The sequence below is a fragment of the Rousettus aegyptiacus genome, unplaced genomic scaffold (genome assembly GCF_014176215.1).
Source record: "Rousettus aegyptiacus isolate mRouAeg1 unplaced genomic scaffold, mRouAeg1.p scaffold_m13_p_3, whole genome shotgun sequence".
NCBI classification, from domain to species: domain Eukaryota; kingdom Metazoa; phylum Chordata; class Mammalia; order Chiroptera; family Pteropodidae; genus Rousettus; species Rousettus aegyptiacus.
Window position 1 is genome coordinate 72,024,233 of NW_023416306.1, and position 16,308 is coordinate 72,040,540.

Sequence of the window (16,308 nt, forward strand, 5' to 3'; positions counted from 1 at the left end):
TTAAAAGTTAAAATGAGTTGTAGAAGCAGGTTGAAAGCAACCAAAGGTCTAAAATATTTGAACAGAAGAAAAAGGCAAGTGCAATGGTGTGGAGAGAGTAGGCAGATTCCACAGTCTGGTGATGTTTAAAACATTGGATTGAGCTGTTTTGCTGGAAAACATTGCATAAAAATATGTCCAACCTCTAATTCTCTTTTAACAAATTGAGGTAGAACTTTTTTCTTCCCTTGATTTTCATAGTAGCCCTATTCTACACATTGGATCATTCTTTTCTTTGCCACTTGAAATTCCTATAATTAGTACTGAATGATTTTCTCCTAGCATCAAATTTAGAGAGTGGCTCTGGAGTAGTTAGACAATTTAGAACAAAAGGAGTGATCCCATTTTCCCATTACCATTTTCAATTTTGGTGCATTTACTCAATGCATTTTCAGACTTTGCCTGTGCAGCACATAGTAGTGTTGTTTGGTCTTAAACACTCTTATTCAGGAGGCATATTGTCTATATATGAAACTTTGAAAAACTGTTCTGGCAAATTTGATGAATCACATTTTTTCAAGACATGCAGTTTGCTTTTCATTTCTTATTTAATTTTTCCATTATGAATACATAGAAACTTTTATGATATTTTCTGGGCATATTTCCAGTAATCTGTTAATAACTTATTATTTATAGTAACACTGAGAAGCAGAGAAGTTAACTGACTTTCCTGAGATCAAAACCAAGAAATAACCTGCCTCTCTTCTGTTGTTGAAGCATGGTTCTGGCAAATTACTTTCTTGAGTACATACATAATGAATTTATCTATGAGCATTTTTAGTTGGTGTTTTTTAGGTAAAAATGCGTATCAGTAATCCATGGAGCATGGATTACTCTACTTAAAAGAGTAGAGATTTGTAATTTACAGATTGTAAATCTCTTCAAATACTTAAAAGGAAATCATCCCATCTTTTTAACAAGTGATGTTCTTGCCTGGGGCCTTCTGTGACGACCTGTAGTGGCAGTGTGTGAACACTAGATGGCACACATTCAATGTTACAACTCAAACACCAGTGCAGAACCAAGAGCAGAAAAGAAAGTCTATGGTGATGGGCACCATTCTTTCTTCTGTGTGATCAGAAAACTTGAGAGACAAAGCATAACCTAGCCATATCAAGGGTAATATGACTTGAAGAAATTCCATATAGAGCCTAATCCACTAACACTTGGATGCTAGTGTAAAATATCCGATTTAGAACACAAATGACATTTTCATCTGGTTTAATCTCATGCTTTGCTCTCTGGCCAAAAAAGTATGGAACCTAGGTCAGGCCCACTGATGCCCCATCCAGGCTACAGTAGATCGGCTTCTGCAGATTTAAACCATCGAAACCTATCACAAAAATATTCGTGGAATAAATTAGATTACTTTCATCATTCAAGATGAAGGTATCTTAACTTTTTTAATAACTCTTTTTCTGTCTTAAATAATTTAATTGCTAAAATTCATAGCGCACTAAGATGCGATATTATTTAGTCCAGCATGGCAGTGGTTGCTGCTTTCCTCAGTAACAACTCTAAATCATTATATACTCGTTACCTAATAGGCATGAATGAAAAGATAGAACCAAGTCTAACCCCGAGGCACTTCTAGGTCAAATGCAGAGGTCAGACACATTACTTAAAACTAGCAACACAGGCAGGCTCTGTGTCTTTACTGCAGCATGCTGGAAGAAAATGTTTGTAAATTTTCCGTGATACTTAGTGACTCTATTTTTCTGGATTTATATAGGCTTATTGTAGAAAATGTGGAACATACAGGCAGGTATATAAAGAGGAAATAAAGTTTGCCCATAATTCCCTTGCCCCAGGAAAATCACTGTTTGCATTTGTACGCAGAGCTTTTTCCATTTTTTCTAACACAAAGGAATATGCCCATTTTCAGCAGTTCTGGACAACTCATTTGCCTGATAATAGCAAATTATTACTGATGAAATGCTTCTGACATTTTACTTTTTCCTGGTCTTTTCCTTTACAGCCTGAAGCAGCCTGCCACCCTGCCATATTCAGAATTGTTGATGAAATGTTCAGGTAAATGTTATGCTGTTTCTATTAATAATTGATTTTAAAATGCTCAATTTCTAAATATGAATTTAAAATTCTGATGTAGTCTCTGGCTATATTGTGGGGAAATTAGACTGAGTCCATTTTACCCCTCTGAGCTTTTGGTAAAACTCTAGTGCCAGTGTATATTTAAAAGCCATTACCTAAGAATTAAGATAAATTTCTTTTTTTAACCTTTTAAAGTTCTAATGATAATGATAGAAAGTAGAAGTAATTTAAAAATTAAATATTCTTGTAGGATTTTGCTCAGCTCAAAATAAAGGGTAGCAGTGTACTTCGTTCACCACATGAGGGCTGACCAATCTTTTAAAAGGATTTTAAAGCTAAGGAAAACCAAGAAAAATAAATAAATAATGCTGTCTTAACAGAACTCTCCCGAAAGGCAAAATCAGTTATGCAAGTCATCTTACAACTTTTTTTTTTTTTGCAATTACAAGTACTTCTTGGAAATTGCATTGCATTTACAAGTGATAAGAGATGAGACCACTGGACACCATGTTGGGTTATGGCTGGCAGTTAGGGAGAGATTGGACCCCTCTAAAGGAACTTGTCACCTGGAGAGGTCTTCCCGCCTCTTTCAGAGGTGCTGGTGGAGCCACTGTATCTGCCTTCTACCTTTCATCACCCTCATACTCGGCAATAGAGGCTCCAAGGCAGAAAGCAGACACTGGGGAAAGAAATTTTAATAGCACATAACCTAGTATTTGGGTTGGTCTTGAAACATGCCAACTTTAAGCTAAATAAGCATAAAAATAAGAAGTCAAAATGCTGTTTTTAGTTTAAAGCTAGCAGAGTTTGACTTGATTTTTTTTTTATTGTTTGTTTAAACATAAATAAAACTTAGTTGTATGAACAATAAACCAGCTACATGTAGATTCTTCTACCACTTTGGTGGGTAGATTTGACTAAGCCATGTTACACTCTTGGGCAGCTCTTCCTCTACTTGAAAAAGCAAGAGGTCTGTTGATGTTGCATCTCTGCATACAGTGTACAAATGTTTGTAAAGAGCATTGAGGCCTATGTGGAAAGGATACGCAGTGCTTTATAATTTAAAAATCAACAAAGAGAATGCTGTACATTGCAATTTAAAAATATTTAGTAAAGGAGTGACAAATTTCTACATTCACACAAGGTTTGAAATCTAATGAGTTGGGACTACTGCTGAAGTTCATGGCACAAAAAGGATGTTTCCACTCTTCGCCTTTACAGTTCAGATTCACCTCTTTGCCAGATTAATCATTACATGTCTTGTGATATGGCATTGCATTACTCAGGTATGCACTCCTGGAAACCGATGGAGCCCCAGAAGTACTAGCCACCATTCAAGTGTTTACATGGTGCTTTGTAGAAGCTCTGGAAAAAGAAAACAAACAGGTTCGTTATATTGCATATATAATTCATTCTCCCAAAGAAAAAAGACTGGTAAGAGTATTTGGCTAGTCACAAGAAAGGAGCACTTTAGTTTCAATGATTTTAAGAGATTGTTTTTCTCACAAAGAAAGCTTCCAAATGAATGTCCCTACAAAGGTAAAACCATTTTAATTGAAAGTAAAGAAGTTCCCATCTGCCCCATACCCTAGAATCCAGAAACATTTATATACTGTTGTGTCAGAGAACAGTCATACCAGCCGTAGAGGATGAATTTTCCAGGCCTGTGTGTCTGCTGTCTGCCAAGTGGGACCGTGCCCTTCCCAGGCCAGCAATAGGCATTCTGGACTCCACATGGCATGTGCTAAGAAGCAAATGCCACTTATTACAAAGCAATACCGGACAGTCTTAATTATTAGAATTTCCATTCCTATGAGAGATGCAAATGTGAATTAGATTCTAGGAGAGAAAGGAGGTCGAAAGAACAATAAGAAAAGATTTGAATTAATTGTAGAGGAGGAGCTTAGAAAAGCAGTGACCAAGAAGTGCAAGTTAGACTTACCTTAGTCAGTAAGGGAGAAGCCAGGCACAGGGTCCTACAGGAAGACGTGCACTACTGGGCCCCATTAGCAGAGGCCAGACTATAGCGGGCAAGGACCACTGATCAATTAAAGTGAAACAAGAACCTTTTCTACCAGAGAGCTCTCTCCCTTGGGCATTTTAACCGGCCTGTAAATCTTTTTGGTGCTTTTCCTGTTCAGGTGCCTGGGTCCACTTGCAGCTCCCTGTGAGGCATGGTCCCTGTGATGCTTTCAGCAGTTTGACTTAGGAGAGCAGTATTGTATGATGCTTGACTCTGCTAAAATCCCACACACCCCTGCACCAAAAAACTCAGAGTTTATCATTGTTTTTTAAGGCAGTGATAAATATTTATGATGTATTTTTTCCCACCTTCTCTTTCCCTAGGGAAGTTAACTAGACTGTAGCAAACAGTGTTATCAATGGTACCCAGCCTGGAATTTGGGAGGAGAGGTCTGCTAAAAGGCACTGGCCGGCCCTCACACTTATTTTGAGGCATAACTATAAATCTCTTTTATCCTCCCTTGTATAATTCTTTGTATTCCCAATTAGGAATCTACCTCTAGAAAACCTCTGCCTTTGACTCCTGGAACACATCTAGGTGGGGTGGAGGACACTGGTGAAAGTAGTATTGCTCTTTAGCGTTAGCTTGGGTCTGTTTTTCTTACCAGTTTTTCTCTCAAGTGTTGGTCTTGGGCACTATAAATTTGGATTGGATTTGCAGTTGCTTTTAACTAATTTTTTTTATATTTTTTATTAAGGCATAATTGACATTCTATTAGTTTCAGGTGTACAACATCATAATTCAATATTTATATATATTGTGAAATAATCTCCACGATAAGTCTAGTTAATGTCTGTCACCATACATAGTTACAAATTTTTTCTTATGATGAGAACTTTAAAATCTATCTTAGCAATTTTGAAATATTCAGTACAGTATTAACTGTAGTCACCATTCTGTGTATTACATCCCCATGACTTTTTTAATTTATACCTGTTGAGTCCCTTCACCCATTTTCCCCACCACCTATCCCCACCTCTAGCAACCATTAATCTGTTCTCTGTAAGCTTGGTTTCTTTCTTTCTTCTTTTTCTTTTTTTTTTCTCTTTTATATTGGGCAGGATAGTTGTCTTTCTCCATCTGACTTATTTCACTTAACACAATGCCCTTGAGGTTTATCTATATTGTTGCAAATGGCAAGATTCCATTTTTTATGGCTGAATAATATTCCATTGTGTGTGTGTGTGTGTGTGTGCGCGCGCACGCGCGCGCGTGCGCGCGCGTGCTTTCTTTATGCTTTCACTCATTGAGGGCACATAGGTTGTTTCCATAGTTTGGATATTACAAATAATGCTGCAGTGAACATTGGGGTGCATTTATCTTTTCAAGTAAGTGTTTTCATTTTCTTCAGGTAAATACCCAGAAGTGGAATTGTGGGGTCATATGGCAGTTGTAGTTTTAATTTTTTGAGGAACCTCACACTGTTTTCTGTAGCGGCTACGCCAGTGTCTCCACAACTTCCACTGTAGGTGGTGCACAAGGGTTCCTTTTTCTCCACATCCTCTCCAACATTTGTTATTTCTTGTCTTTTTGATAATAGCCATTCTGACAGATGTGAGGTAATAGCTCACTGTGGTTTTGATATGCATTTCCCAGATGATTAGTGATATCGAATATCTTTTCATGTACCTGTTAGCATTTGCATATCTTCTCTGGAAAAATGTTCAGATGTTCTGCCTAATTTTAAATCATATTGTTTGTTTTTTTGCTGAGTCATATGAGTTTTTTATATATTTGGGATATTAACCCCTTATCGGATAAATGATTTGCAAATATTTTCTCCCATTCAGTAGGCTGCTTTTTCATTTTGTTGATGGTGTAGAAGCTTTTTAGTTGGATGTTGTCCCACTGTTTATTTTGGCTTTTGTTCCCTTTGCTTTTGGAGTCAGACCCATTTTGAGTTCATTTTTGTGCATAGTGTAAGATAGTGGTTCAGATTCATTTTTTTCAATGTGGCTGCTCTGTTTTCCAGTACTATTTATTGAAGAGACTGTCCTTTTTCCTTTGTATATTTTTGGCCCCTTTGTTTTTAGTTAATTGACCATATCTGCATGGGTTCATTTCTGGGTTCTCTATTCTGTTACATTGATCTACATGGCTGTTTTTATGCCAGTGCTGTACTGTTTTGATTACTATAGTTTTGTAATAAAGTTTGAAAACAGGGAACATGATGACTCCAGCTTTGTTCTTTATTAAGATGGCTTTGGCTATTCAGGGTTTTTTGTGGTTCCATACAAATTTTAAGATTGTTCTCTTTCCATCACTTTTAATTTAGAGTAATAGCTTGACCAGGATATATGTGTTTGGTGGTATGTAGGCACATGCTGCGTCCCAGTGGAAAGCAGGGCAGAGATCCAAAAAGAAGCAGGAATTCATCATCCTCCCCTTGGGCTCAGAATAAGAGGACAATAACCTTTTACCTTAGCAAATGACTTTGTTTACGTATGTAATTTCCCTTCCTAAGGCCGTTCCTGATTGCCTTTCTTTCTAATCAATGGCCATTCTCATCATTGATTTCCTGCCTTCTTGAGTGACTATTTTTAGATTAATCATAATCTTTGACGTATAATATCCTGTGTCCTGTTCGTTGCATGCATTACCTTCTTTTCTCTCTGTGTTCTCTTCATTCATTTATGTATTCATTCTTAATAAAATAAATATCTATGAACCTGACATCGAAACAAGACCTGGACTAATAATAGTAATTTAGTTGTATGCATGTGTTCCACCCCCATCCTGTCACCCTGACCTTCTTCCCTCAGGTAACCACGCTCTTGATTTTACGTTTATCATTCTTTTGCTTTTTCTAGAAAAAGTCTGATCATATATATATGATTTCCTAAACCATGTTTTCTTGTGGTTATTTTTGCACTCTATAAAACAAAAACAAACAAGAGTAGCATATTGTATGCATTCTTTTCAGCCTTGCTTTTTCCACTCAGCATTGTTACCAGGATTGCTTTACGTTGTATGTGGCTGTGTGGAATGTTGCTGTATAGTATTCCATTGGGAAAGTAAGCCCCAGGGGAGCCATTTCCTGGTGGTGGGTATTTAGATTGTTTCCAGATTTTGTTTTCTTTTACAAACAGTGTTACTTGGAAAATTCTTGAATATACATTCAGGGATGGAAGTGTTGGTTACCTAGGTATGCAAAGGTTTAGCCGCTGTGCCTGTTTATACTCTCCTTGGCAGTTTATGAGAAATCCCATTAATCTACATTCTTTCCCATCGTCAGACATGTTTATCTTTACTGGTTCTCATTCTCTTTTTATCCTTTCCTCTCACCCTTGTTTTATTTGGAGAGCGCAGTGCAGCTCCATCAATGTGCCCAGTCGGACTAGTAGGCAAATACTTGAGGTCGTCATGACAAGCCGGTTTTTCTGAGCTTGCATAATAGCTCAATACAAACAGTAATCAGTTCAGGGCCTAGTTCTAGTAGAGGCAGAGTCTAATAATGTACTAGACTAAATCTCCCACAGATAAAAATTAAAAACTCTGGGGAAAATATTTTTAAAAACTATTTGAAGGTACTGGTGAATAACCAAAAAAGCAGGTAGAAACAGGGAACTCAGCCCTTGAAAAACAGAAATGTCTTTGGATATTCTCTTACTTTCTCCTGAGGGCTCTCACGTGAGGGATGGAAAGAGAGTTGCTGGGATCTTCGGGAACTCAAAGCACAATCTGATTGACTTGAGGTGTTAAAAGACAGTGCTGTGGGCTGCCAGAAGAACAAAAAAAAAAATAGATAAGAAAAAAGAAACTAATATCAAAAGATAGACCTAAACCCAAACAAACCTACAAGTACAATAATTACAAAAGTTAGGTGAAAATTAACAATATAGTAGAAAAAGGCAAATAGTTCAGATTGAATGAAAAATCAACACCCAACTATATGTCATTTTCAAAAGACTCATAAGCACAAGAAAGCTAATATGGTTCTACTAGAGGTAAATAAATGAGACTTCAAGACAAGAAATATGACCAGAGATAAAGAGGAACATTTTGTAATGACAGTATTCAGTTCATACTTGTAGAAATACCAATTAGAAATAGATATGTAACAGAGCTTTGTAACAGAGCCTTGAAATCTATGAAGTGAAAACTAAAGAAAAAGAGAAATAGACATATCTAGTCACACATAAAAATACTTAAGATTAAATTTAACAAATGTTGTATAAGCTCTCTACAAAGAAAACTACAAAACACTGCTGAAAGAAACTAAAGAAAATTTAAATATATGAAGAGAAAAACCATAGTCATGAATTAAGATGCTTGGTCTCCCCAAATTTGATCTGTTGCTTCACTGTGATTCCAGTCAAAATCTCAGCAGGCATTTTAAAACAGAAATCAACAGACTAATTTTAAAACATACATGGAAATGCAAAGGACCTATAGTAGCCAGAATAGTTTTGAAAAAACAAAAGCAAAAACCCCCAGAGGACTCTATGGTAAACTTATTTTTGATAGAGATACTAAAGCAACGACATGGGGAAAGGGAAGTTTTTGGCAAATAGTGCCAACACAACTGGATATCCATATGGAAAAAAATGAACCTCTACCTTACAAAGTACAATATTAATTTGAGACAGATCATAGACTTAAGATAAATGCTAAAAGACTAGAAAACTCCTAGAAGAAAATGAAAAAAAATTTTTTTGAAGTTGGGATAATCTAAGATTTCTTAGAAGAGATGCAGAAAAGCACTAACCATATGAGAAAAAATAGATAAATTAGACTTCATAAAAAATAGATAAGTGAGATATAACTTCTGTTCTTTGATGGACATTTTTAGAAAGTGAAAAAGCAATCACTAGCTGGGAGAAAATATTTTTAATAAATATATCTGACAGAGGATTTGCGTCGAGAATATATAAAACTTATAGCTCCATAAGAAACAACTCAGCTTTTAAAAATGGACAAAATACTTCAAAAAAGACATATAAATTGGCAATAAAGAAATGAGCTTGCATTTGCCATCAGGAAAATGAATAGTAAGGCCATGATGAGGTAACATTTACACCTGTTAGAATAGTAAAGATAGTAAGATTTGGTTGCCAATACCAAATGTTGGTGAGTATGTGGAACAACTGGAATTCTCATAAATTGCTGATGGCAGTATGCAATAGTATAATCATTTAGAAAATTGTATGGCACTTTCTTATAAAGTTAAACAAGCATCTACTCTTTGACCCAGTAATTCCATTCCTATAGTATTTACCCAAGAAAAATGAAAGCACATGTCCACAAAAAGACATAAATATGAATGCTAATGGAAGCTTTATTCATAATAATCCCAAACTGGAAACAATCTAAATGGCCATCAGTAGGAGAATGAATAAAAAGATTTTGGTATATTCATACAATGACTACTTCTAAACAATAAAAATATAATGAACTACTTATACACAGTGACATGGATGAATCTCAAAAAAGACATGTTAAGCCAAAGAAGCCAGGCACAAAAGAATACATACTTTTATGGTTCTATTTATATGAAATTCAAGAATAAGCAAAAATAATCTCTCTCATCTAAATCAAAATATTGATTGCCAGGGTTGGGTGGAGGGATTGCCTGTAACAGCCAGAAGGGATCTCTTTTGGAGTGACAGAAATGTTCTGTGTCTTAATTGGAGTAGTAGTCACTTTGGATTTATACACTTACCAAAACTCATCAGATTGTACTCTTAATGCCTGTGCTCTTCACTGTTTCTAGATTCTACCTAAACTTTTCACAAGAGTACTTCAAAAGTTATGTGCCTTCTGAGAGCACAGATGGCTGTAGTGCTTGGGCCTTCACAGTATTGTGAGCTCCCTTGTCATTTTCTACGTTTTTTGTTGTTGTTGTTAAAAAACCATCTCACAGCTGCCTTGCAAACTCTGACTTAAATAGAAGATTTATGTGTATAATTAGATTCGTATAAGGTAAAGAATTGATATAAAGACTTCAGGAGCATAACTTTATTTTTCTTAAGTCCTAGAAGGTAACTTTACAAGATTTCTTTTTCTGGAAAATATTTATGAGGTTATTAGAACTGTATTTTTTTAAAAAATAAATGTTTAAGAAAGCATTCTGATCATGTTAGTACTAGTGGGTCCTTTTGGGACAGAGGATGGAAATTTTAGTATTTTCTTAACACTCCTTCCAATCCTAACGTCATACAATTTTATATTTCTCATTCTATTGTAGCTGAAGTTTGCACTCAAGACCTACTTTCCTTATGCTTCTCCATCTCTTATCATGGTGCTACTCCAATACCCGAAAGGTACGTGAAGATTTATTTATTCTGCCTGTCTTAAAATAATTTCTGGGAAACAGCACTGATAAATCATAACCCTTATCTTCCAGTTCCTTATTTGTAAAACAAGGGAGATGGAATTAGTCATCTCTAACATCTCTTTAAGCTTTCAGGGTCTCACCTACTGTGGATTTTGACATGAGAATCTGCTTAACTTCCCTGTTAGGATCATTTACCAAAAGAAAGAAAACAGAAAAAGGGGAAAAAAATGTCCTCTTGTGAAGTTTTGATAGTCTTCTTTGGATAACACAAGGCCTCTGCTGGTGCCAGCCAGATCCACCTAGATGCCAAGAACAGGCTAAGACTTGGCTGAGTTATAATATAACAGTACATTTATTTGTATTTCATTCTTTCTTCCCTGTGCCCCTTGTTGCAAAAGAAAAGATAAAAGGATGAACAAAGCCAAGAAAATTTAGGGGAAATTTCTCCTAACCAAGCCAGGGGAAGGCTTTTGAAAGAATTCATTAAGTCTATTAGACCACAGCCTTCTCTGATTTCATTTACCAGCCTTCCACAGGCCATATCCAGTTGAGGAAATGATGACTCCATTCTTAATTCAACTGGAGTTGATCCGTTAACATGCCTGTGTTTAGGAAACATTTCAGAAATAGAGAATAAAGACATCTTTTTCCCTCTAAAGCCTAAATCTGAAGGAAGGGCAGCACTGACACAAGTACAGACTCTGCCAGAGAAGACGGCATTTTATCTAATCATGGAAGGAAAGAGAAGAGGAAAGAGTAGTACAACCAATAGCATTTCTTTTCATGCCATTTTTTGTCTGCCTTTTTCCTGAGACTTGAGTAAGTAGATTCATTTAAGGAAAGGAGATGATTCAAAGTTTCATGGCATTTTGTATAATCAAAATTCTTCTTCCTTATTCTACAAGACATAGTTTCTCATCCAAAGTCCCCATCTGACACTGTCCTTTCAGATGCTAGAGGTGGAGGTGGTGATGGGCCTGGTAGTATATCTGGTCAACAGTTTTGTGAAACTTAGTTAATCTGTGGAAATACAATGGGAAAACTTTAATAACAAGACAGAAAAGACAGTAATTCACTTTCCAGAGCTTAAGTCAGATCACCAAAGCCAAAAGTCAGCTTGCATGAGAACCTGAATGAGCTCCATAAAAAGTATTGGTGTTGTTATTTTTTAAGTTCAGAAATCTATAAACAAAAGATTAAGATAGTATATGGGCACGAACTTAGCCTACTTGCCTTTTCTTTGATGTGATTGTCCTAGATTTATGTCCCAAAATAAGTAAATTCAAGCAGAAGTATAAGGATTCCCTATGCTAGTTTCTAGAACAGTTTTCTACATATTACTTTTAGAAAAAGTAATGTTATATACACAAACTGAGCTGTTTTTAATAGTTGACTCTTCTATTTATCAGAAATGGATTTTGTTCCCACTGTAAAGTCCTGTGGGGCATAAAAGAGAGATCCCTTGTGAGCCCTGACTATCTAGGACCTATAAGTAGAGAGGACATAAAATAAGTATCTAAACAACTGATTCAAAGAAAAAATGAAAATGCCTTAAAAGGCTGCAAATCAAGAGTTAGGGGAGTCCAGAAGAGGGAGGGAGAGAATTTATGATCCTTTAATCCGTAATGTTTATGGAGGAGCAGTGGTTACTCTATTCACTTACATTGTCTTCCTCATCTATTTAATTACAGAACCTATCACTACATGCAAATGTGGTAACCTTTTTCAGATGCTGTTTCAAATTGCAGAACTTACATGCTCAGATGTGTTTAAAACTACAGGATAATTATGGAACCAGAAACACTAACTCAAGAAAAGGCATTTGTTTGTATGATATTTGTTTGTATGTATTTTTTCCTAGCCTTTTCTTTACTATAAACCTGAAATCATATTCTGAATTCATCACAAATCATAGACAAACAGCTGGACATCCTATTTATAATTCCTTATTGACTTTTATTACAGTCTCCACATATTTTGAAGTCACAAATTGTTAGTGATAGAGGAGGGATTGGGTAGGTAGAAAAGAAAAAATCCTGAGGCATCTGCAACAAAGCATTTCTAAATCCTAGGGCAGGCTGCTCATGCAGTATGTGTCCACTCCTATGGTCTTGAGTTAAAAAGCCCCTGAAGCTTAGCTGTGTAACAGTGTTGGATCTTTTTCCCAGGCTTGAGAGATAGGTACTGGCAGGCAGCAGCATGAGAGAGGTGGTGTCAGTTCCACTGACCAGGGAAAAAAATGACTTTTCCTCAAAACTCTTCCAGTCTTAGCTGCAGATGATTCCTACCTAACAGGTTTGACTTTTCTTCATTTCTCCTCTGTTCTCTTTCCACCCACAGATATCCCACAAGGCCTGTGGCACCAACCACTGAAACATATTTCTGAAATGCTCAGAGAAATAGTTGAAGACCAGACTCACAGGTAAGCAAATGCTGATGACTCCTAAGTCTGCTTCACATGTGGTTTCGCTGGACTCTTTTGTTCCCTTTAGCAAGGCTGACAAGCATTATTGGTCTGTGATCATCTCAGGCAGGTAAGCACACTGCTGAGTAAGAATTGGAGGAAGCACAGAGCTGCACGATCAGTTTGATCAGCTCAGAATAAACAGGCATGCATATGTAAATACTCTGTATAGAAACTGTTCTGAGTTATGGCTAGTAGTAGATTTTGAAAAATATATAAGCATAACAATAAAAAGCATAGGCCCTAGAAAAAAAGCAGTGCCCATATGCTGTGAATCACCCAGCTGTTCAGAAGAAAGATACCTCTCTGGTCCTTTGGTCTTCTCTCCAAGGAAGAAAAATTCTAAACATCTCCTGTACTGTAGGATGAAATATTTCTTTTCCTTCTTCTTTGTAATAGCTATTTATCTAAAATTTAAAAAATTTTTTTCTAATATTATGATATTAAGTACTCTCTTACATGTATTATTTTCCTAGAATCAATCACACTTAGGCTTTGCAAAGTTCTTTGTAACATAACACCCTTCAGCTTCCTCGTAACTTTTTTGCTTTTAGAGTATATTTTATTCATTGTCTATACTAGTTTACAAAACTGTCTTTATTTATTCCGTTTGCCAGTTTTCCCTCTTGAAATTCTCTTGTAATCTCATCACAGAGCCATCACAGATTATGGGCATTGCTCTTGTTTTCATGATCACTGATGCAGGATTGGGTGCCAGTTACTCTATCCTTCCCTACACCAAGACTCTTACCAATAGAAGAGACAAAAAGAATTGGTGGCCAAGTAGGGACCAGAGCGTTGGCCATATTAAGATCTGCCACACCTGGCAGCCCCACCTGTATCCTTTCGCTGTTGAAGAGCAGGACGTAGATCCAAAACCTCATGGGACTCTAATCTAACATAGATCTGCCTTAACCACCTGCAGGGAAGGCTCTGGTCCCATACAGAGGGATGGAATGTTTCTTTCTCAACCAGCCATGTGGGACTGCCTCACACACTCAGTTACCGGTAGAAAAGAGGGAAGGAATGACCAGGCCCATCTCTGCAAATCCAGGTCTTGAACCCTGATCCAGGCCTGATGCCCACGTAGAAGTAGGGAGTGCTAAACTCACTGTCCATGAGATGTGCAGGGAGGAGACTCCATGGAGCCTCTTTCTTGCTTCTGAGATATCATAACCACACCCACCACTAACACGGCCCACAGAACGTCAGTTCTTCCTCTTGTGGGAAAGAGTAAGACTCCCTTTCCTTTCTTCCCTCCCCACTGTCTTACAAGCTAGACTTCAGAACATTTTATCCTTTCTGAGGAGAACTTGGACAGGAGAAAAGCAGTAACCAGGGGAGATGAGGACAGTGCTTAGAACGTGGGGCTTCCATGAGCCAAGCAAAGGAGTACAGACCCAGATCCAGCAAAGATAAAGCACTGCAGAGGAGCCCAGAGCTCTTCTGTTCCAGAGACTTTCCTAGTTCTTAAGGAAAGTTCAGCGCTAATGCGATCTCAAGCTAGTCCTGTTCCATTTTTCCAGGGGATGTTAAACTGCTGATACTATCACTATGCAAAATTAATGGGTTCTTACCTTGAGCAGATTCTACCCTTTAAACAGCTATTTCAACTCCTAATTCCTAATTTGACAAAAAGATAGCTTCACAAAGGCTCCAACTTTTCAGCCTTTGTGTATTTGTGATGACAGAAAAGAACACAATATGTAGCTCACTAAAAATTCATAATTGCCAAAATATTGACCAGAACCTTCTGTTGTCAGAAAAGAAACGCTGTGTTTCTGCCTGTGCTCCTTCCCTGGTCTACATCTGGACCCCAGGGGTTCCCCTCATTTCTTGCCCTGCAGCTATCTCAGTGGCTGCCTTATGGCAGGGAGGTCCCACTCTCCCCAGCAGCCCAGCTATGCAGGCCACTGCAGAAAGCAGAGAGGCACACCTGTAGGTTCTCATCTTGCATCACTGCTGCTGGTCATGGGCCAGAATCTTACTTTCAAAGATCTGTACTCACTCAGGTTCCCTGGATATAAAGATTTAAATGTCTGAAGTTCCCAGGGCACATGGTGTTTTGAGAGGCATGCCTTTGAAGGGTTCAGAGTGGCACTGTGAGCTGTTTTTCTGCGTCTTACTTGTATTACTTGCAAGTTGTACTTCAGTGGATAAGAACAATTTAAGCCAACTGTTCACAAACATTACAGTTGCTTTAAGAACCAAAAGGAAAAAGAAATCAAGTTGCCTGGCTGCCATGTGTTTTGGTTCTGTTCCAGGTCCTATGGAGGCCCCTTTGAGAGCTGGTTTTTGTTCGTTCACTTTGGAGGATGGGCTGATATCGCAGCTGAGCAGTTACTGATGTCAGAAGGCGAACCCCCTGAGGCCTTGCTGTGGCTCTTGGCATTCAGCTACAGCCCACATGACGGGAGTCAGAAGAGAGCACAGACCATGGTGGGTGGCAGTACCCACTGTGTGTGGCATTCATTGTCAGTCTCCCCAGAGCTGAAAGGGTCCTGTAGGAAGGGACCCTATAGTGGGTTTGGCTTCCACTGACTCCCAGGTATCTCAGCACTGAGCGCTCCAGTTTCATTTCGGTAACATGTAGATGTTGCCTGGATGGGTGACTGAGTGGGGTGCTGGTGGTTGGAGACAGTTTCCTATCTTCATAGAGTTGACTGGAAACCAAGTATTGCCACTCTGCTCTCCTGGGAAGCACCGAGGAGATGAGGTGCAGCTCTCCAGTCCCCCAGGTCATTCTATCTGTTCTTGCTCAGCTGCCCTGGCTGCCCTCATCTATAGATGTGCCTGACCCGGGGCCGCACCCTCCAGGGGATGCTATGCATAGTCTGACCACTCTTCTGAGGAGCTCCTGTCCTCTTTCTGATCAGCGGCCTGGCTCTGTCTGTTCCGTCTTTACTTACTGTTCTCTTGGATCATTCAACAGATCCTCACATTACCAGCTTTGTTTAGAATTCTTACTAAAGTAATCACATGATATTAACCACTTTGCTTCTGAAAAAGGACTTGGTCATTTCCTAAATAATAGAGTAGCTAAATACAGGCCTGGCTAACCATCTGTGGCAAAGACAGTTGCTATTTTATGTGGAATATAATAATTACAGGAAGCAATGCTCTGATTAAAGGCATTGGCACCTCCCTTGCAAACATTTATTTGTTGGTTTTTAAAACTTCAACTGCCAGTGCTTTTTGCTGATTTTAATAATTAAAGGGAGCAGGTTCCTTTATGTAAAGAGCAGCACTCCTATTTGCTTGATGTTCTCTGTTGTTTGAAAAAACCAGAGACCAGTACAGATATGTCTGTATATTATACTTGTTTAAAGGCTTGCATGACAAGGTAAAGAGTTTGGGATTTTAAAAAGTTAAAGTTTGACAATTTATTTTGGATCAAAAATAGAACTCTCTTTATAAACTAACATAAATCTACATATGTATTTGAGGATCGCT

General features: G+C 37.8%; 1 protein-coding gene across 9 annotated transcripts in view; it reads left to right on the plus strand.

The window, feature by feature from the left end:
• The window catches only part of FANCC (FA complementation group C), a 231,604-nt gene that overhangs the window by 203,141 nt on the left and 12,155 nt on the right, over positions 1 to 16,308 (plus strand). For all 9 annotated transcript variants that reach the window (XR_004950086.1, XM_016159457.2, XM_036218181.1 and 6 more), the window contains 5 exons: positions 2,018 to 2,070; positions 3,378 to 3,477; positions 10,302 to 10,377; positions 12,732 to 12,813; positions 15,120 to 15,294. Coding sequence is in view for 8 of the 9 variants with exons in the window: in XM_016159457.2 (XP_016014943.2) it covers positions 2,018 to 2,070; positions 3,378 to 3,477; positions 10,302 to 10,377; positions 12,732 to 12,813; positions 15,120 to 15,294 (486 nt within the window). In the remaining variant the exon portion in view is untranslated. The remainder of the gene's footprint in view (positions 1 to 2,017; positions 2,071 to 3,377; positions 3,478 to 10,301; positions 10,378 to 12,731; positions 12,814 to 15,119; positions 15,295 to 16,308) is intronic.